At 41.9% G+C, this 27,241-nt stretch overlaps 1 protein-coding gene across 1 annotated transcript in view; it reads left to right on the top strand.

The window, feature by feature from the left end:
- Positions 1-16,148: 16,148 nt before the first annotated feature.
- KAZN (kazrin, periplakin interacting protein) overlaps positions 16,149-27,241 on the top strand; it is a 144,270-nt gene continuing 133,177 nt past the window's right edge. The window contains exon 1 of the mRNA XM_071766880.1: positions 16,149-16,301. Coding sequence (XP_071622981.1) covers positions 16,266-16,301 — 36 coding nt within the window. The 5' untranslated portion in view covers positions 16,149-16,265. The remainder of the gene's footprint in view (positions 16,302-27,241) is intronic.

The following is a 27,241-nucleotide window of genomic DNA, read 5'->3' as shown; positions in this document are numbered from 1 at the left end:
AGGGACAACCTGTGTACTTAAACATAGAATGATTTAGTCCTCTTTACTCCAGAATGATGGTGAAGATTAGTGAGCTGAACCCCAGACGCCAAAAATGTTATTCAAGAGAACAGTGGTGTGGGCAGTTTCTATGCAGTAATTTAATATTTGCTCTGGAAATACTAATGACTTCTAAATGTTAGGGTGATACCCTTTTGCTAGTGAATCAGGTGTGTAGGCAGGTGACTCTTGTGCTATCAGGAGTCCAAAATTCAGCTGGAGCCAGGGACCACTGGATAAACTTCTCAACAGCACCCTCTTCTCCAGCTTGGTTTCCAGCACAAATGTTGCCCTTGTGTTTGGAAAACCTCTGATGTGCTGCCACTGAAGGTTTACTGATCTCCAATCTAAACAGGTCTTGTCCATTTCTCTTCTTTCAGGATGCAAAAATGTGGTCTGCCCTTCAGTTTCCACTCAGGACTGCTGCTTGGTTCCTTCTGCACTCATTTCTTTTTGTTGAAACTTAATAACCAAAGAGCAAAATTACAAAATGTGGCACCTCCTCCCTTGAAGATTCTTGCATGAATAATTCATAGGTGTGTGTATGCATTGCTCATTGTCACACACAGCATCCTACCTCTGGGACTTTGCAGATGAAGAGGTCATCCCTTGGCCTGACCAAATGTTAATTTAGAGCTGAATTTCTCTTTTTGTGTTTCTCCCCTCATGTCGTCAGCCCTTTATTTAAAATGAAAATGCCTCTAATTCCTTTAAATTTCTTATGAATAAAAATGATAAGGCAATTTTATGCTACTTGAGCTGATTTGACCTTGAAAGGTGTAGGAGTTAGTTTGAGTTTTATTTCCCTGAAATTATACTTTAATATTCGATACCTTACAACCCTGCTGCACACTCTGGGAAACTGTAACCCACAGCCTGAGACTCAGGGTTTATACCAGTTTAACCTGGAGAAGTATTTCACCCACTTTGTTTCCCAACTCAGTACCACTTAGGAGCCATGTAATTAATTATGCCATATGAGAACTGGTGTATCCACAACGAAACCAATTTACTGAAAATACCAGAAATCAGTTCTACGGGGTATAAAAGGAATCTGATTTGGGCTAATCCCAATGTAGTCCTTTTTGACGAATTCATGGCTCCTTCTGCTTTATTTTTTCCCTTTCTTTGAGGCAACTTAAGAAGAGGTGGTTGGAAGAAGAAGGAAGCCACTTTCTCAGATTTCCAGCCAAAAGGATGCTCCTCTCCTTTTTAATCTCATATTTATTATTTTACTTCATCAAAGAACAAAAAAACATCAGACACTTCTGTTACAGGAAAAGCAATGTGTAGGAGTAACCAAAGGGAAACAGGCTGAAGGCTTTCTCAAGGAAAGAGAAATCTCATTGTTCACTCCTTATCAACAGAAAGCAATGGCCACATTAAGTGGAGCTGGGTTAACCACATAATTAATTCCTCTGTCTGAAACTCTGTGTCGTCTTTGCATGTGATTAAGGGAGGGAAGGGATGAAAGGGTTTGTCTCTCAAGCAGCTTCTCTGTTTTATTTCTTAAGGTTATTGTGACAATATCCTCCACCCATTTATGCTCTGGGCTGTTGTGAAGCTCTTCCAAACCTTGCTCTCCATCAGTGACAGCCAGATGTGGGTTTTGGCACATGTGTACTTCTTGAAAAGCCAAAAAAAAGCCCCTTGCCCATCAGGCAGATGTCAGACCCAGAGCTCCAAACTAAGTTGTGGGGATGGGATGATGTTTTTCCTCTGCATTTCCCTTTCAAAGTCAAGAAGGATTACCTTGGCCCAGGAACTGAGCAAGGAAGGAGTGGATACTCATATGCTTTTGTAGTTTTACTTCACTGAGCACTGGCCAAAAGCAGGGTTTGCCAGAAGGCAGGGAGATTCCAGGGCAGGAGCACAGCCATGGTTTATCTTTTTTGGTGTTACATATGGCCAAAACCACGTGCACTGAAGGAAGAAGCAGTATGGTCTGTACTGCATGTTGTGTAACAGCTTTGGTATTTTTTTTTAATTAATTACCTCATTTGAATGTTCTCTTCTTTTCTTTATGGTAATTTAGACTATGAAAATAACCAGCATAAAGAGCATCTGCACTTCTGTTTTGTGTTTTTACCTTTTGCTTCCAAAGTGTTGGGTACCTTAAAAATGTACAGGACAGGGGATGCCCCCCAGGAGCTCACATGCTAAGCAAGGAGTGTTTATTTTCACTACAGTCAGCATTATCCCTACAAATGCCTCTGTTCCAACTTGCCTACACCTTTCTTGCTCAAAAAAAAAAAAAAAAAAAAAGCACGCTGTGGTTTATGGTGCATTCCCTGGCTTCACTGCTGTGTCCAAACTGCACTGTCCATTACATGGGAAGCTTTGCAAAATGGGGAGCACTCACCTTTGCTTTGCTTAGTTTTCCACAAGCCATTTTAAGACCTCGGATGAGGTCAGTAAGAGCTGTGAGCTCTTCAAATTACGTTCTCAATAACTTCCCATTTGCCCTTTGAATTCGCTTGCACTAATCAGGCCCATCCCCCTTATCGCTGGCTGAGTCATTTGCCACTTCCCCATTTCACTTTGGGAGTTTGCTTAGCACGGTCGATTATGACCCAGTTTAGATAATCTGTCCTCATAATGATTCATTTATCACTATCCAGAATCCACTTCAGCAAAACACTTAAATATTCTTTAAAATGCTGTACTTATGAAGAATGAAAATAAGCTCTTTCTTGAATGGTCTGGAGGGTGGGGAAATACGTGTACTAATTATACTCTTCTCTTACTGATGTTGCTGACAAATGTTCCCACTTTACAGTGTTTTGCAAAAAGTAATAATTGGAGGTAAATAAATTCGATAAGCAGAATCAAATAACAGCAGCATGTCATTCCTGATTAGATTTAACATTGTGCTAGCATCTATCTTCCAGAAACTGTGTTGCATTTACGCAAGTCTTTCCTGCTGGCATTTGGCTCTAAATTACAAAACTGTCCAAACCATACAAAAAGATTTATTTCAATTCTAAGACCATTGATTTGCTAGAGAACAACAGAAGGAATCAGGATACCTTTGAAGCACGCTTGATTTGTTCCTTCTGCTACCAAATGCAGAGGAAACATAAAGCAGAACTGCTTCAATTTTAATGCTGCTCCACATCGGGAACAGGGCTGCAGCCACTACTATTGGGCTTTTGTAATACAAACACACACACACACACACACACACATATATATATATGTATATACATGTAAAAGCCTTTAACAGCACAGTTGTGACATAGGCCCAAGCAAACTCCTTATTACTAAAAATCTCCAATACTTTATTTATATCACACAGAATCCTGGCTAAATATGTTGGGGAAAGTTTAAATGTGCTGGCAAGTTGACTCTGCTTACCCATAAATACATGAATTTACACTGGCAAGAAAATTTTCCCATTAAAACTGCAGCAGTGTGTGAGCTGTGGCGTGCTGTACAGTTTCAGGAAAAGACTTTTACACCTTATTAGCACCAGTAAGGGAAAAATACTTTAAAGAGCATTAAGGAAAAAAAAAAAAAAAGTCATTAAAAAGATATTTGTAAGCTTCCAGAGATGCTAATGAACAGAAATTTAATGACATTAACAGCTTGAGATCATCTCCTTTTCCAGGGAAAACTTTAGCCTCACATAGGTCTTTCATCTTGGTAGGGAAATGCACACTAATGACTGCTTTCTTCAGGACAGGAGCTATTTGAGGGTTTGCAATGTGGCAAATAAACCTTATGTGTTTAGCTGCTCCTTTATTTCATTTAGCACATAAATAAAAGCTGTTAGAGCAACAAGGTAAGGCTGTGGAAAAGGTGAAAAAAAAAAAAAAAAAAAGGAAGTCTTGTACCTTAATGACCTTAATGTTATTTTTTGTTGGTGGTAGGAGCCCTGTGACATGTCACACGAGGAGAAAAAGCTGTGAGGAAGTGTGATATTCTCCCCACTGCAAACATTTCTAAAGCTGAGGAGCGACTCTGGGGGGAAGGAGGTTGGTTTTGCTTTTCATTAGCCTAATCTTGTCTGATTTTAATAGCAAAAATGCAATAAATCTTATGCACTTTTCATTAAAGAATCCTGTAGCTCTCCTCCTCAAGCTCAGTGTGTGCCATCTAATGGCATTATTAGAGCTTACCTTTTTAACTCCTCATGCAGATCACAGAGGGGCTGGAAGGATTTGATCCACAGCTGAAGAAATGATGAGGTCAATCTTGTGGACCCGTTCTTTGTAAGTGGCACCTAAATGTGCTGTAGAGGATGGTGTTAAGTCTCAGGGGCCAGTTCTCTGCCTTTATCTGGACGAGGGGTCTGAAGGTTACCTCAGGAGGTCTGCAGATCACACCCAGCTGGAGAGGAGTGTTGTACCTGAGGGGAGGAAGGCTCTTCAGATGGACCTGGACAGGCTGGATCGGTGGGATGAGGCTCTGCAGAGGGACCTGGGCCGACTGGATGGATGGGCTGAGGCCAATGTTGTGAGGTTCAGCAAAGCCGAGTGCTGGGTCCTGGTCCTGGAAGTTGGGAACAGCTTCCTCACCACAGGGCTTGTGAGGCCTCTGCGCAGCCAGTGAATTCCCCATCCCTGGCGGGATTTCAAGCCATGCAGATGTGGCGCTGAGGGCCCTGGTTTAGCGATGGCCTGGGCAGTGCTGGGTTAAAGGTTGGATTCGATGATCTTGAAGGTCTTTTCCTGCCCCAAACCAAAACCTTTCCCGGGTCTCCCAGCAGCGCCTCAGCCCCTGAGGGGAGAAGCTCTGGAGCCGACCCGGACCGCAGGGGGGCGCTGCAGCGCGGCACGCGGCCGCCCCTCGCGGCTGAGGGGAGGTGGGCGGGGCCTGGGGCGATGGCGGCCGCGGATCTCCCTGAGGCCTGAGGGAGCGGCACCCCCGGAGGAGACCGCGACTTGTGCTGCTCACACCTGAACCAGTTGTCCCAATGTCCTAAAGTCTCTCGATTGCCTTCAGACTTATTGTAGCAGCTGCATTGCTGCTTACATGAAAGAGCATAGAATGACAGAATGGAAGGGACCTCAAAAGATCAGTGAGTCCAACCCCCCTGCCAGAGCAGGGTCACCTGTAGCAGTCACACAGGAACACAGATGGGTTCTGAATGTCTCCAGGGAAAGAGACTCCACAACCTCCCTGGGGAGCCTCTGATTATCTGCGTTTTGTTGTGTTTTATGAGCTGCTTTCTAGTTGCTGCCTTGTCCACAGCAATCCTCTCGCAGAACTGCACCAACAATTTCTGCAGCTGAGGCTCTTGTCGAGACCCATCATGGCAGCTCCCCATCTCCTAATTATGAGCCAGCTGCAAGTCTGATATCTCTAAGATGTCCAAAAGTTCCTCCCCAAAATGCAGGTCGTTTCTGGTCTTTGCTTTTCAATGGCTACCTTTCATTTTCCCCTCTATCAGACTGAACAAAACACATGCTTTTTAGCTCAGGCTATCAATAAGTGTCTGAAGATTTACCTAGCTCAGGATTTACTTGCAAAGGAATTTGGAATTAATGGACCTGTATGTGATGCTGTTGCTAAGAAACCCTGGCTTGCTTCTGTAATGTCCTTTTACAGTTTGGTGAGTGCCTCTGATGAGCACACTCATGTTTTTCATGCCCAGCTCAGCCCCACACTGCTCATGACAAAATGAAACAGGAAGCCAATGTCCCTTCATTTTCTAACCACCTTATCTCTTGCTTTCTAAAGTGACAAAACTCCTGCCTGCCCTTTGCATATTCCTGCACCCAATTATGTATTTACTGTCTGGGATCTACTGTGCTGAGGGTTTTTGTGGCAGCAAGCATAGTGCTGGTCTTGCACATCTTGTAGCTAGGAGATGTCGTAACCCGGCTAGAGACAGAAGGGCAGTTTAAGAGCCTACCCATCCATTTTACACTGGTAATATGCAGTTTTCTTGTTGCCATGGCAAATCTGTTGTGAAGAGCAGGAGAGTGCTGTTCTGGTGTGGGAATGCTGCCTCAGTGGGGAGGCAGAAAATAGGTTTGGGGTCGTTTTCTTTTTAATGGGATGGAGAAATCATGCAAATGAAAGCAGAGGGTGTTGCCTTGAGCCACCGCCATCTGTTGGGTCTGAGATCACTATGGGAGAGCCCAGGAAACTTGCACTGAGTCCTTATAGGCTACATGAGACTTCATTTAAAGGAATGAGTTTTGTCCCAGTCTCTGCTCTGGGTGCACAAGTCCAAGCATATAACATTTTTACACTACTATTGAACTCTAGCAGGTTTGGTCCTGATCTCGCTCTGACTTTATAAGAAATAAAGAAACCCCTTGCACTGTGTGCTGTTGGCTCACTCTCTCTGTTTCTTCTAAAAACCCCTTAAATATGACACTGAAATTGGTTTGTGAAGCTGTATTACCATTTCCATCTCTCTATCTTTTTGGTTGTAATTAACAGGGACACTTTCTGTCAATCAAGTGTCAAAATGAAATGCTTTCCCTTTATCCATCAAAATGCTTGTGCTGAAGAGAATGGTTGTCCCCTTAGGCAGCTGCCATGGGAGAAGCCAGAGTGATGGGCTGGGTTATTAACAGGGCAAATTAACTTCTAATGTTGATGTTGTTGTTTAAGCATATTCAGGAGCCTCAGGAAGATGAAAGGATCTCAGAACTCAAAGTCATTCTCACTGCTAGCTGAAAGGGATTCTCACACTGGGAAAGATAGTTGGAGCTAGAGGTGCTTGGCATCCATAAAGTGAGACTGTAGGATGTGTTGATCAGCTCCAGGGGTTTTGCAGGGTAGATGGACTATCAGGGCAGTGTGCTCATGAGAGCATAATGTTCAGATAATGCTACCTACAGGTATCCAGTGAGGCTCTCTGGTGGATTTTGCAGGTGATACCCAATTTAGGTTGGATGTCTCAATGCTGATTACATTTACAGCTCAGGCAGCAAGTAACTGTGCTTCCAGGTCTCTCATTTTGAAGCGTCTCCCACCCATCAAAGGCTGTGCACCCAGAATTGCTGCCCTCCTTGATCTGCACATTCAGATGCATTTAGACTCCATCCTCAATAGCAAGTTGGTTGACAGACTCCCACAGTTACTCCCAGGCTCAGGAGCCAAAGAACCGCGGGCGTGATTGGAAATGAAATGAGTCACTTTGAGGGGTTTGAGCATTTTAATCAAAACCTTTTCTATTTGGCTAATATTCTGTGTTATGAAGGAGAAGAAGGCGTTTTTATTCCCCTCCTGCTCTAATACTGTGCTGGTTTTACCTGCTTCACACGTTGCTGGGGTATTGCAATGATCTCATCCCTCCAAGTGCCTGGCTGCAGTCCTAGCTCCTTGCTTGAACTTGGCACAGGAATACATCTGATGGAAAACCCCAGTCCAAGTGTTGCCTGCAGAGTGCTGCTTCCCCAGTTTCATACTGGTGATAGTTACTCCTCTCATTCTTCATTAAAGTAATTTCATTGCCTTGCCAAACAACCTTGCTGCAAAGGCTAGAGATGAAAGTGAGGAAAGGAGGTTAATGCAATATATATGTTATCCCTGTCTACAGGGATATTTGTTTTTTCCTGCTTTCCAGTTGCTGAAATAAATGCCACCAGTGAATGTTTACAAATGCAGCACAAGTAATTTAGATATAAAATGTGAGGTCAGCCATGCAGTCAAGGTTCAAAGCCAAATTACAAAACCTCGGAAAGTCAAAACAAAGAAGTATTGTCTTGTGCCTTGTCAGGGAAATTTAGAAACAAGTGGTTTTCCCACTGGTCATCAACAATAAAAATGCACTTAAACTCTTCCATGAGGCTTTAGCACATAAAAAAAAGTTATGTGGTTCTCTCTCCCCACTGAAAATCGCACTGATTGGAATGGAGGTAAAAACACCTTAGCAGAAGCATCTAGAAAACCTAATAAAAAAATTATTCCAACCAAGACAAACTCTTGTATATTATGTATTGGTCTTTTGGGCTGAAAATATAAATTCTGACAAATGATCGTGCCCAGGCAGAATGAAAACAACATTCCTGAAAAGACATTGAAAGTGCCCAAGAAATTCTGTAAAAATGTCACCTTGAGCACAAGAGGAGAATATGCTTAAACATCAGGCAGACTTGTATGCTTTCTAAATAAAACCTCACAACTGACATGATTTTTTTTTTCAGTGAAAGAAGCATTTCTGTAGGAAGAAAAAAACCCCAAAAAGCCAAGAATATTTGACACGTTTCCATTCCTTTTTACATGTGACCATGACAGAATGTATTCCAAAATTTCTTGTCAGTTAAGATGAGAAAAGACACAGCAATTTGCCTGTGATCTGGGCAGCTGCTCCAGAGTCATCCCTTGTCCACTCTGAGGGAACTTTGGGTGGCATTATTTTGGCTGCAAAGCACAAGCCTCCTGTGAACCTGAAGCTGGACTTAATGCTGTTGTCTTTGTTGCAAAGAAAGAGTGGTTTCCTTCACTGCTCTTTGTATTTTCCATTTGTTACCTTTAACAGTAAATTATTTTTAAGGACAATGAAATGTATTTTTTTAAAAGATGACAAAATACCATTTTCTGGAAAGTTCAGCCTGTCAGCTTTTCTGACTGCTTTGGAAAAAGGCCAGGGCACTGATGTACTGGGGAAATAGAAACATGAAAGGTTTTCTGAAACTGCTGCATGATTTACTTGTTCTTACTTACAGGGAAAGTTCAGTTAGAAGCTATGGATACAGAGTTGATCACAGGATATTCTTTACAAAAAATATTCTTTACAAGAAATACTCTCTTGCTGCATTTTGTAGACACACTTAACAGAAATAACAGGTTTAAATACTGGTCTGAAAAATCTGCTTTATTTTAGGAGGAGTTTATTCAGCCCAGTGCCCATAAAAATAAATGGCTCGCTGAAGAAGCGTCTTGAATGTGAAGTTTTTGCTCCAAAGATATAATCATGTCAGGGTTATTAACTGCTGAATGTAGCCTCATTTTAACTTCAATTGCATGAATGTATTTCTAGATGCTTAATTCTATTCCGCATAAATAGGGTTGGTGATACTGGATGTAATGGTACAAGTCAGAATTGGGCAATAATTGACACAGTAATGTCAAAATTGCATAAATTACAAATAAGCCAACGTAGCCATGGCATTGTACATCCACAGATGACATTCACCCATGAGTTGAATAGTTTAAATGAGTTCTAAAAAAAAGGACTGGATTTCTCAGTCCACAAAACAAGGTAATGCTGCTTCTGCACAGCATGGATTAATGGGTCTTGGATGAGAAGGAAATACAGTAGTAAAACAATTACCAGGCAGGAACTGTCAGCATGTGGCTCGGCTGGCAGTATCAGCACAGATGTAGCATCTGGTGTGGTCCTCAGTGTCACCTTTATCTGCTGTGGGATCCAAATCTCCCTCCCAGGCTTCTGAGACAGCTGGTTTTGTGTGAGTGCTTGATAAAACTTGACCCTCTGATCTGCTGTACTCAGCTGAGGTTTATCAACCTGCACGTTCCCAGGGTTTGCATTCTAGCTTTTTACAGTGCTCTGCCTAGGTAGCCTGGTTTTTTTGCTGTTGTTGGTCTTTTGTTTTTTTTAAGATAGAATTGCCAAGCCTGGAGCTTTGTTAGTGGCACTTCTTACAGTCTTAAGCAGCAGAGCTGCTCAAGAAGGTGGCTCCCAAGGAAATGCAAACAGCTGCATTAACAGCATCCTCCATCCCTTCTTTCAGCAACAAACAGCAAATACAGATGCATTCAAGGAGAGATTTTCAGGCTGCCAGTTTTCATGACTCTATTGGAAGTCTCAGAATTCTTGACATTTTTCTTATGTGGCAGATCTGTAAGTTTGAGGTGGTTTTTTTATTGTTGTTGTTGTTGTTTTTTGTTTTGTTTTGGGTTTTTTTGTTTTGTATTGTTTTGTTTTGTTTTTAATGTTCTAACCTTTCTGGTTGAGAGAAGTGTAATCTTAAGGGTGAAACAAAACTCCCAAGACCTGATGTGAACAAATGCAGTTTGTTTCATTCATATATCTTACTACAAAATTTTTTCCATGTTGCTGGATCCACGTTTTTAAGGACAGTTCAGAATTGGCATTTTAATTGGAATGGTTCAAAATCCAACTTTGAAAGAAGCTCCTACAGCATTAAAAAGAAAAAGGTGTCAACGAAGAGCTTTGATTATTAAAGAGGTGCCATGACTCTGCAGAGCTCTGCTTCTTGATTTCATTTTTCATTTTCCAAAGAGGTCAGATTACTAAGGAGAAACTAATAAGCTGAAAAAATGACCAGGTTTATTTCTGAGCATGTTTTCCTGAGGAACTATAGGACCATTTATTGCTTTGTTGTCTTTCTTTTGCATTTGGGAAGGTCTAAATGCAGCTCTTTGCCAGTTACACTCAAAACATTTCCAGCCCGAAGAGGCCAGCTCGTTAGTAATTACTATAATGAGTTCTTCACAGTGTTTCTCCGAAAGGTGATTGAGCCCCTAATGCAGACACCAGATATTTCTTCTTCAGTTAATGGTGTGGTAAATTATTCCTGCAAGGGAGCTCATTGAATGCCTCCTTTGAAACAAGTTAAAGACCACAAAGGGAAGAGAAGCTGTAGGTCTCTTCTTACCAGTAACAGAAGAAAATATTTATGGATGTTTCATAACCAGATTGTGTTTTCCTGCAGGCAGGTTCCAGTGGGAGCAACTGGCAGAAGTGAATGGGTGGGACAGATGCTGCAAGGTGTATTTTTCAGCTGTGAAGACACGGGACAGTTTGAGATAAAGGAAAATGGGCTCAATTTGCTCAGGCAGAACTACTGCCCTGTGGCTCCCATGCTCATGGGCTTTGCAGGTCATTCTCTTGTTGGAAGTGAGAGGAGGTAAACCAGTGCAGTACAGTATGAAAAAGGGGAACAGTTTTCAGGAGCCTGGCTTTTACAAAGGGAGATTTCTTCTGCTGCTAAGTTAATAAATTAATTGATGTGTCCAAATGCAATTAGCAAATGCTACAGTGGGAAAGGCTTCCTAATCAGAATCATTAATCAGGCAAAAATGAACTGCTGCATGTCTTGTACGTGCTTTTTTGGACCCAGTAAAAGGCAAATCAACAAACCTTAATAAGAATGGACATTATTTATAGATTAGATGTATAAAGATCTTCTTTTTATACATTGTATGTGTCTACATACCATAACTCTGAACAGCCTTGAATTTCTGAGCTTAAACCTGCAGGGCTGGCTGTATCCCAAAATCAGGATTTGGAGCTTTCACAAGAACACTCTTAATTTCCACAAAAACCTGTGCAGAGAGAAGCAGTCACTGCCAGGATGATGAGGGAGTGCTTGAGAAGTGGCTACAACTTAGAGCAAAGAGAAGACACGCTGCTGGTCTGTGTGTGCTCAGTTCCCTTCATGCCCAAAATCTGAGGGATGCCCCCAAGAAGGAGAAGCCTTGGGCTGGGTCTGGTGGGTCTGTTGGTGTCACCTGGCTCCCTGCTGATAGCAATGATGTGAGAGATGCTGAAATCCTCTGCTGAAAGGCAGCTGGGTGCTTTGGGGGCCCTGCCACAGAAACCTCCAGTGTGGTAGTGCAGATAACATGGGGAGAGCTCATACAGGAAGGCCTGAAATGGTCTGAATTTTTTTCTTCCTCTCTGCAAAAACAACACCCATGGATGGTATTTGAGAAGCTGTTTGGTCATATTAAGTGTTAATGAATGGCATGACTTGCCCCCACACATCATGGCTTTTTGCTAGCTAGTCAGAAACACTCATCAGCAGGCGAGGTTTCCCTGGCAGCTCTGAAGACTGCTCCATGTTCATCTGGGACAGATTTTCAGAGGATCTGTGCACACAGAATGGCTTCTTGGCTTTTCTCTCTGTGGGAGCAGCTCTCCAGTTGTGGTGGCAAGTGCCTACAGCTTACAGGGAGTCTGACTTCAATGTCTTCTCCAATTTTTTTCAGCAGAGTCAGCCGATGAGCCCAGCAATCCGTAGACCACATCCCTTGATAAAATTATTATAGTGTCTGTCCTCTATCATTTAGTCACTCCTGTGAGCAAGGATTAATTTTAGACTCTGCTGGCTTTTGTCAGCAGATCTCAGGATATATTATCTGCAGTTTATTTTATTTTATACTCATTTGGGCAGTAGCTGGAGTGTATAAAATAGGGTGTCCTGGAACAGTTTTATTACTTTAGCCTCTTCCTTCAAGTAGTCTTTGGTGCAAGTGTATTTTTTCCTTCATCTCTGACAGAAAGCAATTTCCTTTCTCCCCTGCATGTCTTTCAGGCTCTGGTGATTCATACCCCAAAGTACCCTGAAAAAAACAGATTTGTTGACCTGTTCTTGCTTCTGGGGGTGGCAAATGGTCCTCACCTGAAAAGCCCTAACATGGCACATAAGCTCTGATAGCACCACTTTCGAAATAGGTCATTTTCTCCCTTCTTGTAGGTGATGTCAAGTTGGAGGATTGTTACAGTTTCTTTGCCTTTCAAAATTTTTCCTCATGGTGAGGAAATGGTAAAATTGGAATGGGAAGTGCTGGAAAGGTGATGGGGCTTTGATAGCTGTAACTTTTATTTGGCTGGTTGGTTTGTTCAGGCCACTACTGATGTGTTATCAACCTGAAGCCAAAAGAACTGATACAGCCAGGGAAAATGCTGATCTTTATTTTTATATTTTCTTTATTTTATTTTTAAATAGGTGATCAAGAAGTATCTTTTAATCTGAGCTAAGTTTATATCTGAGGTCCGTAGTATTTTTTATAAAGTGTATCTTATGTGTTTGCAAAGAAATTGCTCAGTGCAGTGATGGTCAGCAGAGGGATGGAGGTTTTGCTTCATTACCCTTCTCAGACTTTTAGTGTCTTTCTCACTTAGTTTTGTAGTGGTAACAAGGAAGAAAGTTCATCTTGATTTAAATGAGGAATATCAAATATCTTCTGCTTATGAGCAGGACACTTTGGAAGTTGTGTTGCAGACTCAGACAGGACATGCAGAAAGCCAGTGTCAGAAATTGGTTTTTTTAGGCTTTTGTTTTCACTTTTGTGTGCTGGCTTGAGATTCAGAAATGCATGTTTTACTTTAATGATGAAGATTCAGATTATTTTATTTTCAAATAGAGTTTCCATTGCCTGCATGGGAAAAGATTTGTTTTTCTGAGCAGAGCTTAGCACTAAGGCAGATGCTTACACAAATCAGTACAAGTCAAATACTGATCTGCTTTTTCCACATTCTTGCTGAAAGTATTTCTTCTGATTTCTCTGGCATCTCTCTAAACCTAGAGAATTGCAAATGAGGGAAGCATTTGCCCCCTGGAGCCTCATGTGCCACATATTGCTCAAACAACACAAAACTTCCCAGAAGGTAAGGGAAGAAAAATTGGGGAATTAATATAAAGCTATTGCTTCAAATAAGGAGGTTAGAATGATGTAGGATAATAGACTTTTTTTAAAAGTTCCTTTAAAATTATAAAGCCTGGGAAAACAGCTTCTCATAACAGTTTCTGGTCACAGTCAGTGTAAGTCTGGAATGAAGCCATTAGGTCAAGGAGGATAACTGGTATACATTCATGTTACTGAAAGCAGCTGTGGGCTTATGGCTCAAGTCGGAATTTCAGAGTATAAAAAAATGCTCCATCTTCATTTTTTTATTGGTCAGAAAGGATGGGATTGAGTCAATACTCATGTGTTAGTGCTGGGAAAATGACTTGCAGAGCTGACATGTCTGATTGAGATGCTAGTGCAGCCCAGGAGTGCTCAGAAAATCAAACCTGCTGTCACCTGTGGCTGCCTTACCCTTGCTGCAGTTCTGAGTGACAAACCTACAGCTTCCTGGGGCTCTGGGGTCTTGGTTGGTGTGGACATAGTTTCATAAAATGTTTGCTTCATGGTCACTATGTGTAGGGGTAGTCCCTGTTGTTTCCATCACACCTCTGTGCTGTGCTGCTCCCCAAACCCAGGTGTCCACAGCAGAGCATTGCTCTGAGGTATCCCCAGCTTCATGTGCATTGACCTGTGAGATGTTTCATTTACAGCCATGATGCTTGCCTGTGTTGTGATGTTCAATAGTGCATGACACATGGAAGTTCCACCCATCAGTAAAATTATTATGTAGTAAAGACAGTTGTAGGCGTTTGCTTGGAAGCCATGAAACTTTTTGCAAAACTGTTTTTGGAAAGCGACAGGGTGCTGGAGAAATCCTTGTGTGCCTGTGAATGGAGGCATGCTAAGCCCTGATTCTCTTTATTTCAAGAAATAAAACTTATCAAAGAAGGGAAAAGCCTCTTTGGTGGAGCAATATGCAAAGCTGAAATCCCTGTATCTGGGTGGCAGCAGCCCCTGGGTTTTCCGAATGAGCACGATGCCCGTGCCCAGCCCACTGATGCCCTGAGCCTGGGCTGTTGTGCTCTTGTGAAAGCTGCAACTGGTCCAGTTGGTTATTCCAAAGCCCTTAACTTGAATAATGGTTGTGTTTAAAATTGACCCATCTATCACACTGAGCCTCAAATACTTTTTCTGTAAGCAGTGAGGTCCATGAATACCCCAAACTAGGAAATCCTTCCAGTCCCCTCAGACTCTTCCCAGGGCTTTGTAAAGCACAGATTTTATTTTATGTTTTTAAAATCCAAAATAAGCCCTCTTACTAAGGAGGATTTTTGTCCTTTCACTCCTTCATTCTGGAGACATACCTGTTATTTGTTATGGATCTTTTTTTCTGGGGAAGATTTGTTCCTTAAGGAGTGTGGTTCCTGGCTAATCTTTGCTACTTTGAATTTCGTGGTGAGATCTTCTTTGGACAGAACTAGGTCGAGTAGATTTCAGTTGCCTTGTGTTTGTAAAATCAGTTTGTCAGTGAGTCCTAAATAACATGTTGCCTTATTCATAAACAGCCTGAGCAAATCAGGATTTGCAGTACATGCTGCTGAAGCATAGTTCAGCCTCTGACAGTGATGTGTTATGTTACTCTGAGCTGTTAGATTATCAAAGGTTTCACTGCCTGAACCACCAGCAGACAGAAAATAACACTGAAGAATTACTTGAGCCTCATTTATTTAATGAGCCTACTGTAAAATTGAAAACTCAAAACTTGCTATGGCTTAAAAACAAATTGCTTCACAGATTTTTTTTTTTTTCCAGATCTGTTGAAATGCAAAGCTTTTCATTGGGCAGAAATAAATTTTGCCATTAGTTGGTATTGTTACAGACTGTATAAATTGCAGCATCATGAAGTGTGTGGAATTGCTGGGGGACTTCTGTGAGCCATGGAGGTGGTGATTTCTGATGTGGATGACTGGGAGCAGAATCCTGCATATAATACCTGGGGTTTGACCCGTGATAGATAATTTAAAAGATTAACTGTTTCAAATACCAATAATGCTGAAGAAAGCAAACAAGCAATATTTTAGTTGTTAGTATTGCTCTCTCCTACTCTAGCTAATAAAAAGCTGATTTTTCCTGCTTCTGCCTTTCATGTTGTCTACAGTTTTGAGTCTTAGCACATCACAGGGAGCAGGTCTTTGAGCTGAGAGTCACAAGACCAATTTTTTCTTATTTTTCACTCTGGCAATGACCTGTTATTTGACCTTGGGCAATTTGCTTTCTTCAGAGCTTTACAGTACCACTGTTTAGATTTGTTGTGTCCTAGGAGATAAGCTGACGGCTTGTTTCTTAACAGAAAAGATCTTCAGCTTCATCTGGATTTTATAAAATCAGAAAAATTTTTGAAAAGTGGTATTTGTAGTGAACTACTCTTCTGTTCTGAATGTTTCAGATCATCTTGTTCCTAGGCTACTGCTGGGATGCAACCTTAAACCTTAGATGAGTTACCTATAGATGTCTAGATTATTTATAATTATTGATCCTTATAGCAATCCTTATAGCTCAGTATTTTTGTAAGCCTCATGTCCATTGTGGTGTGTGTTTACTACTAAAAATACAACTTTGGTGCTGCAAAACCCTATCACCTAGGGGGGAATTGGCTGGTGGGGCATTGATTGGGGAAATCAGTGAGACTGCAGAGTTTACATTCTGATTAAGTCTTGTTGATATCTGGAAGTAGCCAAAAATTATCTTTATGGTGTTAAAAAAAACACTTTTCAAAAGGAGCTCATTTTGTAGCCTATCTCAAACTGAGAAAATGGGGTGGATTCATTCTCACCTTTCTTTCTTTCTCTTTCCCCACAGCTGTGGAGTCTCTGCATTCCTTGAATGACCAGATCTCCCATTTTATTGTGAACAAGTCAAAAACACTGGATGAAGAGGAAGAGGCCTTTTTGCCCAGTGAGAAGGAATCCCTGAAAAATGCCATGATGCTGATGAGGCACCTCCTGATGGATGCACAGGTAGGAAATCAATATCTGCCCATCTGTTAGGACAGGAGGAAGACACATTTCACAGATCTGGAGGCAGTACTTCATTTTTATGTGCAGTTTTAGCAGTGGAAAACATTAGTCCCTGACACTTGTTTAAAACTAACTTCAGCTTGTGAAATCCACAGCTGCAGGAGGGAGGACATCTTGGGGCACAGAGCAGCTTGTGATGGGTCTGCATCTCACATTTAGGGTTGAAAATAGCTCTGAAGTTTCAGGAGGAAATGGAGCAATAAACCCAGTGTCCATCCTAGTGAGAGAAAATAATTTTGCCACTAAGCATCTGTGCTGAGTGCCCGTTTTAGAAGTGCCAGACACATAACTGAGCTATTGGTTTAGCCATATTCTAAAATCCCAGTTACAAGTCATGAAATAATGTGCAGATATTTCTTAGTGCCTTTGCTGCTTTGACATAAAATCTCTCACTCTGTAGGTTTACTGTGTTACAGTGTGCTTCCTTCATCCTACAGAAAACACTCTTTGAAATATTCAGTATATTTGGGGTTTTTTTAATAGTAACTTTCGGTCTCTATTTGTAAAGCCTGGATGTAAATTGACAACTTGTATTGAGTGTTGTATTGAAAACAGGATGGCCTCTTTTTCTTCTGTTAAGCCCTAAAATCTGGCAAAGCAGGTCTGAGACTGTCCCATGCACTTTGAAACTCTCCAGGATTGGGATCCTGCAGTCACTGCTCCACGCTTTGTTTTTCTGAGCATCTTACTGGCATTTGCCACAGCACAGTTTGTGTCCACTGCCTCATGTTAGAAGCCTAGCAAGAATATAAAAGAAGAGGAAATTATTCCTGTAAGGATTAGCAAAATAATCTTCAGGGCTTTTCCTGATACCTGCTCCAGGTTGGCATCACAAGTACTGACATGGGTGGGTGCCAGCAGTATTGCCACAATTACCCAGCTCTTCATTAACCAACTAGTCCCCAGGGTTCAGGTTCCTGTGACTTGCTGCCAGTGCCTAAATGGAGTGTGGAAACAGAGAAAGCTACACAGCTACACTTTTTTGTATTTTATTCCCATATTCTGCCATGTGGAGCCTGGTGGTTCTCTTACCTGCCTGTCTCACCTTCAAATCATTTGGTCCTAATGACTTTGGCTAGTAAGGATCTTGCTGCATGTGAGAAGGGACCTGGGAGTCCCTGCTAAGTGCCATGGATATTTTAATGTTGGGGGTCAGTCCAGGCTTTGGAGGCTTTGTGGTGCCCAGTGAGCAAACTAATGCAGCTGTGCTCAGGATTTCATTTCTGTGAGTATGATGTCCATGCCAGGTTGGTACTTCTTTAGCCAAATCACCTCCATATACCCCAAACCAATGGGTGGGACACTCCTGCCATGTCACAGAGAACATGAAGGGTGAGATTGTGTCTGCAGATTTGTTCTCACAGCCTGTGTCACAACTGGAAATACCTTTGGGGAGTCAGGCAGGAGAGTAGACAGATGCTTACAGTCATCTGCAGGTTACAGATTAAAATAAATATGGGGCAAAAAGTACCTATTGATAACTCCCTTACACAGGAATTATTTTTTTAGCACGTCAGGACTGCTTTACTACTTAGGAATTGTCCTGAATGCATGGTAAGTGCTGCCTGTGATAGAGTGACTGATTAAGGAAATGCTAATAACAATGGGGAAATGTCAAGTGCTTCTACATCCTCCTGGTGTGCCTGGATCTCTTCCCAGAAAGGACAGGACATTTTTTTGCTTGGGATTTTCAGGCTAGAAGGATGACAAGGTGGGAAGTGGTAGTGATGAGGAAAATGATGGAACTGAACAGGTGACAACATCAAGTACAAAAACCCCCAATAAATTAAATCCTGAGAGGAAGGAAATAAACTTGAAGCTGGCAGCAAACTATGTGAACAGGAATATCACCCCCAGCATGTCCATATAAAATACATACTAACCCTGACTACAGTGCCCTATGGCTCTAATTACATCAGGAAAAAATATCACCAATGCAATTATTTCCCATTATTTACCTGATCTCATTTCTTCCCAGCTAGTGTATTTCATGGGAAGATGGTGCCCTGCAGCTCTAAACAAGATTAATGTGAAAGGCTCTGTGCAAAGATAAGTTGAAATCCAGTATTTGGCCTTTCTAGACCCTTCCTCCTCTCTTGGCATAGACCTGATTTTGGCTGGCAGGTAATTTGAGGAGAGAACATCCAGCTTGAATTTTTGGGAAGAAAAAAGTTGCACTTCTAACCTAGCAGAAGTGAGTAATCAGAGAGGATGGTTAATGGGCATTTCTTATTTATCTGATGCTACTCACCTGCTTCTAAAACAGCCTGTGGGGATGTCTCATGTCTGCTGCCTTTATGGTCTGGAGAGAAACTGTACACATTTTAGTGACTGCCTGGACAGCAGCAGGACAGGAGATGTGGCCAAAGCAAAGGCTTCAGCAAAGGCTTTTTTTTTTTTAAACCAATTAAGCATAATTTTCCACTTTGGAAAATGCTGCAAGCCTCTTTAGACCAGGCTGCACTAGAGACCATGTGCATCTGTGCAGGTGCAGGCCCTGTGGTCAGGCCAGCAGTGGTGCCACAGGTTGAGGAGCAGCACAGAGGCACTGGGAATTGCTCAGTGTTTCACAGACATATTTTATTTCAGCCAGGACGTGAACTTCACACTCCTGAGTCCCAGCCCATTCCCCTCATTAGGCTGTATTTATTTCATATTAGGTTCTTCTTGGAAGCACCTCTTTCCCTGTCTGTTTTGTCAATTTACTCTGCATTTCACTGATTCTCAGACCTCGATTTTTGCAATATGGGTGGACAAGCATCTCTGGCAATAGTGACTGTGTCTTTATAGGAGAAATTTGCTGTGCTGGAGGTCACCTGTTGATAAACACAGAACAGAGGAACAGCTGTTGAATAGGGGGGAAAAAAAAAATCTCTCATCTCCTATATGCCATAGGGCTTTCTCCATGGAAAATGGGGCACTAACTGGAATATTTTGCCCCCCTTCTGCCTGCAGAAGTGTCACTGATGTCAGCTGAAGTAGCATGGGCAGGATGAGTGTGAGCAGAGTGTCAGGAGCTGCAGCGTGGGCTGGCGGAGCGGTGGCTGCCGGGACATCAGCCCCATCAGTGGCATTAAACCTCATGTGGGGAGAGGTAATAAGCTGTGTGGAGTCTCTCAGCAATGGGCTGTCAGCTCAATTCTGCCCAGGCAAGACAGTGATTTAATGGAAGTCATTACAATCTGCAGGGATCTCTTGACCCTGATGGTCTCCATCCATTACGCAGCCTGGATAGGATTTCCTTGTGGTGAAAGTCCTCCAGCAGAAGGCTTGCTCAGTGATCCACAGGCTTGCTGCTGGGCTGGCAGAGCTCTGGAAAGAGAGCATCACCCTCCCTCTGAGTGAGGGTTGGAGCTTTGTACCCGGGTTGCTCATTTCTGACACTTGTCTCAGGTCTGCAGCAGCTTCCTGATGTCATGAAGGTTTAAAGGCAGCACGTTCCCCTAGACATGACTTAGCAAGTCATCATCTGCATAGCAGAGCTGAACAGGGGGAGAAATCTGAGAGGAAATTGAAATAGTGTTCTGTGAACTAAAAGGTGTACTTAGATAATGCCTGTGCATAAAAGCAGCAGGAAAGAAAAGGTGCATTCATTCTGTATGACATGTTCCAGCCTCCACAGTGTATAGGAATGAATAAACAATTTCATTTCTGCCAGACAGCCCTGTGCAAGATGCTATCCCAGGGATACAGCAGCCTATGATAGACTGTCATTGTTGTCAGTCATTTCTGACAGTCCTATTATGCTCAGAAAGCATGTTTGTTCTGTGCAAGTTGTTTTATAATCCTCACAGGTGGGATTTTATAGCCTAGCAGGGTTTTTTCCTCAGACATTTCCCTAAGCAGGATTTGTTGCATCACGTGATGCACACGTGATGTGAATCTGTTACATCTACAAAATATAATAAAATATAAATCTCCCCCCACCCCAGCTCTGTCTAAATTTTGTTTTGTTTTGTTTTGTTTTGTTTTACTTGACTTTCTGCTTCTAATTGCTTTTGTGTGAGACTGAACTGGCATGGAGCAGAACCCTGAAGGGCTGAGTCATTTGCACCATCTCTAATCCAGCCCTTTGCTGAAGGAATTTGTTTAATGGATTGAAAAGGTGCATACAGGCACCAGCATCAGCCTTCAATATGGGATAATAATCTTCTCTCTTATATGAAAGAGCACATGATTTTTCTGTATGCCGGACCTTAAAACCCAAGCTTTCAGGAAGTTTAGTACATTTAGTTATTTCCATAAAGTGTTTAATTGACTTCAAGTGGATTTTTAATTCCATCTTTTCATTCAGTCCCTTTCCCAACAGTGCTGAGATTCTTGTTGGGGTCCTTCTTGTTATAGAAGGAATAAATAGACAGAGAGACAATCTTTTTGTTTGGAATGGCCTTTTCAGAGGCAGTCATACCACAAATGATACCTTAAAACAAAATAAGCTTTACTAAGCTTGTGGGGCACCCAGCTTAAATGTAACTGGATTTCAGTTGCTGAGTGGGCATGATTTGGAGAGTATGAGGATGTAGAGATACTCAGTTGCTTCTCTGTTGGTTTCATTCCTAGGGAAAGAAATAAAAGAAATCCAATGGTTCTTCCAGCTCACGTTGTTAACAAAACTGTATGGTTGTTTCCCAAAAATCATGAGACATCCTTTCCTTTACATTTAGAGATGTTTTTTTTCTTTAAGATCTGGTATTCTAGCACTTTGCTCTGAATGCAGTGGTTCCAGCTCTCACTAAGTGGTGTCAAGAACCTTTAGCAAGTGTTTACCAGGACAGGCCTGAAGATACTGCTGGGAGCTGATACCACTTTGGATAGAGGATTTTGATCTGCTTTAATTTGAAAGCTGTTTCAGTATTTGAGTTGTCACTTAGATAAGCCTTTGAAGTTTGACACTGGGATCCTGTAAAGAAATCATTTAAGCTGAGAGACCTTCAGGTTTTGAAAAAGGGAAAAATCTATTTGGCATGACTTAGATTTAGCCATTTGTCATCTCACCAGCTCTTTAGTTTTGGGTTTGTTTTTTTTTTAAATACTAGCCTCCATTCCTTTTCTCACCCCAAAAGAAATTTTTCTGGAGCTCTTTTACATTATAATCTTTACTTAAGTAGTCTGTCATCTCAACAAGTCAGGCTGTGACTGAGAGGTCTGTGATTATAGCTGCAGAACTAGGAGCAGAGCAGTGCTATTTCATCAACTGACCTTTAAAAAGGATTCTTATTTTCTACAGAGTTCTGCTGTACAAAACTGACTGTGTTGGTGCAATATTTTGCTTGCTAGTTAAACACTTTCCACCATCTGCTTTTCAGACTTCTAGTAGACTGAGCTTCAGGGGCTAAACCCCAGGACCTTTATTTTCACACGAGTGGGCCATATTAGTATCAACAGGAAGGGAGAGGGAATGGGAAAGGGAAAGGGAATAGAATCTCCTTAGCCACTTCCAAGCCAGCGGCCCATCTTCTAATGATCCTTTTAGGTCTAGTCTAAAAGGAAGCACAAAAGACTGGCTTCTCTTGAAGGAGGGGGAAGATAAAAAGCATACCTTAGCAAGCTTCATCAAGCATAGTGTTGTGCCTAATGTCATCATTAGTGTATGTTACATGAGCCTGGTTTGTGGCTCCTGTCCCCAAAGGTGTACCTGACAACCCACTGCCTCTTTTCTCTGTAGAGGAAAAATTGATTTGTATTAGTTATTATTCAATATTAGTTCAATTTGTTTGGAGAATGGTGTAATGAGAGGAGATCAAAGATACTCTTAAACTCAGTGTGCTGTAATGTGTGTGTGCTGCTGTCTTTCCCAGCACAGCTCTGAGCATCATTAGTCACCCACAAACAGTGGGGCTTGGTGGGACTGTGATCCTCTGGAATGTTACAGCATGGGCTCACTGATTATTCATCACCTGGTTTTAGCCACTTGTAAGGTATTGATTCATATGGGGTTTAGGTTTAGGCTGACATTCTCTGTCCTTCCTTTTTAGTGTAAAGGAGAGGCTTTCAGAAATGGCTGATGTCATTTAGTTAGTATTGAACTCAGTGACAGAGTGAATTTCCTCACTGGGTATAAATGGAGGAAGAGATGGGCTTTGTGCAGCTCTTGATGCATGACTGAAGAGGCCAAAAGCCCTGTACAGTTCAAACCAATCTATCTCAGGAGTCTTCTGTAAGGGGAGGAAAAACTCCTCCAAATTCAAAGATTGTTTTTCTCTGAGTATTAAATGGAATTTATGTCCAGTTTTTTAAATTTGCCTTGCAACAAGTCCATACTGACCTGATATTTTAGGCAAGATGGCCATTGCTGATTTGGGCCTATTGTTGTTGTAATTCCAACTCTTGACCTGCCTGTCCTTCACCCCACATCCCACCCCACAGTGGCCCTGTGGCACCAATGGGGCTTTTGGCATTTAGCTGGTGTAAGAAGAGGAGATTTTTCCAGCATTTTACCTTGACACCAGTCCTTGTGATCAGCCTGGTGCTTGGCTGCTGAGTAAGAATAGCTGTCACTGTATATATTTCAGCATTACTGCTTGGCAGCGTTGTCATCTGAGGGTCACTGGTCATTCAGCTACAGCTGTCCCCTGGCCAGCCTCTGCTCCCCTCCTCCCCTGGGACTGGAAATGGAAAACCATCTTTCTTGTCTATGTTAAATCTTTATCCATATAAAACATGCATCATGAAATTAATCTGAAATCAGCTCGTTCCTCATGTGTGAATTCTTGGTGCTGCCATTCCTCTCTCCTGGTGCAGCGTCTCAATTTGCTCCTTGCCTGGGTGATGCAGCCTCTGCTGCAGCTCTCAACAGGCTTTGCTCTGCTGCTGCAGAGCTGTGCTGTGCAAAAAAAAGCAATTTCCAAGGCAGGATGGAGACCGTCACTGTATTGCAGGGCTGAGTGCTAGGGGAGGGGGAAAAAGCTTCTTTAAATGATCTGATTCTGCAAATGAAGCAGGACTCAGGAGGGGATAAAAAAACTCTGTCATGGTGGGGGATAAACCTGAGATGGGACCATGTATAGGATGGATTCTGTTGTCAAGTTTTGTTGCAGAAATCATGTATTCCACTAAGTAATGGTACTGAAAAACAACATTGCAACTGTAAGATAGAGCTGATGGTAACACACAGGACGGTTCAGCACAGTGACATTGGGTTGATTATAATTTCATGTCTCCCTCTTTCTTATTTTGCTCTCCTTTGGTACTGGAAAATGCTCATTATTCTGATTAGGTCTGATATTGCTGAAATGCTTTCAGTATTTGCAGTCCTGCAGAAGCAGAAGCCTAAAACAAGTAGAAGCTTGTACAAACAGGAGAGAGCATAACCTCATGTTTAAAGGGTGCAGGAGTGAGATTCTCAACAGGTCTGTTTGTGTAATTGCTTATAAATTAGTATTGACTTTTATGTTGTCATTATGTAGTGGAGGTCGGCAAGAGAGAATGGTTGTGGAGAGGTTGATGTTGGATGTTGTGTAGCAGTAACTCAGCATTGTGCTTCAGGGAGAGAAATAAATAGATGTGTGTATGTATAAAATAATATAGGACTCAAGAAAGTAAGATAGACACTTATCTTTAAGTCAAAGGGGAATGAGGACTGATTAAAAGAAAAAAAAATGCATGAAGAGGCTGAGATCTCTGCAGCTGGCAGATACTGCACATTGAGCTCATACCCAGACAGTTTCAAAAATCCAGTTTCTCTGGCTTTTTCACTCACAAAATGCCTTCACACCTCAGAGCAGGTGATCTGGGACAAAGCATTTCAAATGTAGAGTCCTGTTGAACACCAAAGAAAAGAAGATAACAATTTTGTGTCACTTGAAACATGATGTATATTCATGAGTGAGGTGTGTGTGTGTAAAACCTCTTCAAGCTTTAATTAGAGTTCATGAGAGATAAACGAAAAGTATTGTCATAAATGTAGAAGAAGCAATTAGGGGAGAGCAGAGTGTCTGCTATCACAGCAGTTTATCAGCAACGCAGATTTTCAATTAATAAGGAAAGAAAACCCCAATTGTACAGCCAACAAATGAAAGAGCCTACCCCAGTTAGCTCCACTCTGTATTCAGGAAACGTTTTCTGCACAAGGTGAGGAAATGGAGACGCAGAAAAAAAGTGTTTTATTCCCTCCAAGTGCTCAATATGTTTTCTTCTATCTGGAGAGTCTCTTGCTCTGTGTCTAGTTACCAAACAAGCAAAAAAACCCAAACCTCCCAAGTCCCCAAAGCAAGCTGCATCAGTTTTGTGCCTCTGCAATCAGCCACTGGGAAGCCAGAGCTCCATCACAAAGCAATTACTCTGAGTCAGCTGCAAACTTTCCCCTCAACCTGGAAGCTCAGGGGTCACTGAAATTGAGCCCATCTGCAACCTGTGAGCCAGCCAAGCTTTACATTTGTATTTTTGTCTCTGACAGACCAATAAATGTTTAATGGATCTGTGAGATACAGTGAGTGTTTGTGTTCTTTCCCCATTCGTCAGGAGTTACTTCATGCACTTGCTTGATAAAAATTAAGCTCTTTCACTGAATTCATGCCTGGGATGCTGGATAGGGAGCTAATTTGGCAGGCAAAAGCTGTCTTGTTTTTAGAAGCAAATTCAAATGGAAGAGCTGATTTTTGAAAGGGAATGCTGTTCTTGCTGAAAACAGGCAAAAATATTCAAAACAGCTATGTGAGTTAACCCTGGCAGCAGATCTTGTCCAGATGTTGTAGTCTTTTATACTTTAACTCCTTCTAGGCTGAAAGTGAAGGCTTCTGATGAAAACATCCATGCTAAATATGCTCTGACTGATTTCATTTGCACAGCACTTTGGCAAACTGTAGATTTTTTCTGGACTCAAATTTTCCCAGCCAGGAGATGGATTCAGTGGTTGCAAGGCCCCGTCATCACTTAAGATCTGCTTCCCCTGTTGGGAAAAAGTGTCTTTTATCTGTTGTGTAAATTTAAGGATGCAATTTAATTCCCATCTTTCTCATTTGAGTTGGGAATAGTATTTTCCTACTTCACAGCAATCGTGTGAGGCTCTTCATTAATTAATGTGTAAAAGCTTTGAGATCCTTAGGATGAAAATTGCTTTAAAAGATGCTGTTAATAATAAATATCAAGTAATGCACCTTGGTACCTCTTAGCAATAATTGGTGCTATCATTTCTGCCCAACTCTTCCATGAATTAAAAGGCTTTGAGTGGGACTGGAACCACGACTGTGATTGGGACCAATAAACATGTAATCATGTGTCAGTTTTGATATCCTTGACTCTCCTGTCATGGGACTCCTGGGAAAATCTCCATGGATTTTAACAGTGCCATGTCAGAATTCAGCCCCAGACATGTTTGTGTGATAATTGGTGAATAGGGGACATTCTTCTGGTAACTTGGTTGCTTAGAGATTAAGCTAAAAGCAAAACTATGCCAGTTTAATATTAACATAAATGGAATTAACCACCTAATTAACTGTGAGTTAAAAGGCACACAAAGTTTTTCATTATAAGGAAACCACAACTTTTTTTACTTTTCATACTTGAATTTCATTAACTATTTTGTTCAAATGCTGATAGGTTTTTTTACCCGCTCTTTGTGCTTAACCTCTGCTCCAGCATGTAGAGTCTGGAAAAATCCCATAATATGCTGCTTGGTCACCCAGCTAAAACTCTGTTTTGCAGTTCTTACTCTCCTAAGTGTGAAGGCTCTGAACATGTATCTCATATCAATCAAAAGCTCACATGAAGAAGTTACCTGATCTTTCAAAGGTACCAACATTATTTCTAGAGAAGGGGGAAGCACCAAACCCTGGAAGGACACGTGGGGTGCAGCCAGGAGAAAGGACCAGGTGAATTAAAAACAAAGTAATGCTTAACGGAGTTGGTGCCCGAATTTACGAATTTAGGCACGAATTTACAGCAAAGCGTTTCCCCCTTACCAGCAACCCTGGCGAGTGCAGGGAGCACACTGTGAACATTGCTGGTGCCACACGGGGGAGATGTTGAAGAGGAGCTGGATCCCTCCACTCCTGCACACCGGCTTCCCAAGCCCGGAGGTGTTTAGGACCCTAATTCCTTTCATTTAATTCCACACACCCCGCCCTCCCATTCCCCCCCCAAGCATTTTAAATATCCCGTTTTAAAAGGGGTCTGTGGCAGGACATCTTCAAAATTATCCCTCTTGGCTTGGGAGTGCATGAAGCATCTTCCAGTTGCTGAAGGGGCTTTTGTGAGCAAGGCCATGAGGTGACCAAGGAAGGTAAAATAATGAGTGGTGCAGCCTGAGGGCCAGATCTCTTCACAGGGCCTTGTTTTAGCATAATTGCATCACTGCTTGTGCTCCTGGCTGGGGTTTGGAAGAGAGGGTTTGGAGGAGCAGAGGGAGGCTGGCTGGGGTTACAGGGCTGTGAGCAGGATTGCTTCCAGCTATTTCCTCCTCTGCAAAAAGTAATGATAGGTCCCTACAAGTGGCTTGTGATTTACTCAGGCCCACTGGCCATCTTCCTGGTTTCTTCTTAAAATAGTACTTTTCACACCATCTGTGAATTAGTGGTTAATGCTTATTAATACATGAGAAATCTCCACAGAAATGGCTTTAGGGAAAGAGAATAGATGTAGTATGTGAAAGGCAAAAAAGTATGGTTTTCTTTTGGAAATAACTTTCCAATATCTGTTCTTTTCCGCAATGGTTTAGAAAGACATTTGCTGTAGGACTCTGATATATTTTATAATATTCTAACAGCTTGTTTAACTGGTAGAAGCAAATGCATTTGTAAAGGGAGTGATTTGTGATGACATAGGTAGGTAGCCTGGGGAAAGTCAAGCTATCCTAGTTTTCCATCTTAAAAATAAAAAAGAAAAAACTACAAATACACATCATATCCCCCAGAAGCAGGGAGTGCTGCCTCCTCTGAAAATGT

This window comes from Heliangelus exortis, chromosome 23, assembly GCF_036169615.1.
Source record: "Heliangelus exortis chromosome 23, bHelExo1.hap1, whole genome shotgun sequence".
Taxonomy (NCBI): Eukaryota; Metazoa; Chordata; class Aves; order Apodiformes; family Trochilidae; genus Heliangelus; species Heliangelus exortis.
Note: the sequence above shows the minus strand (reverse complement) of the source record. Positions and strands in the feature narration are given on the sequence as shown.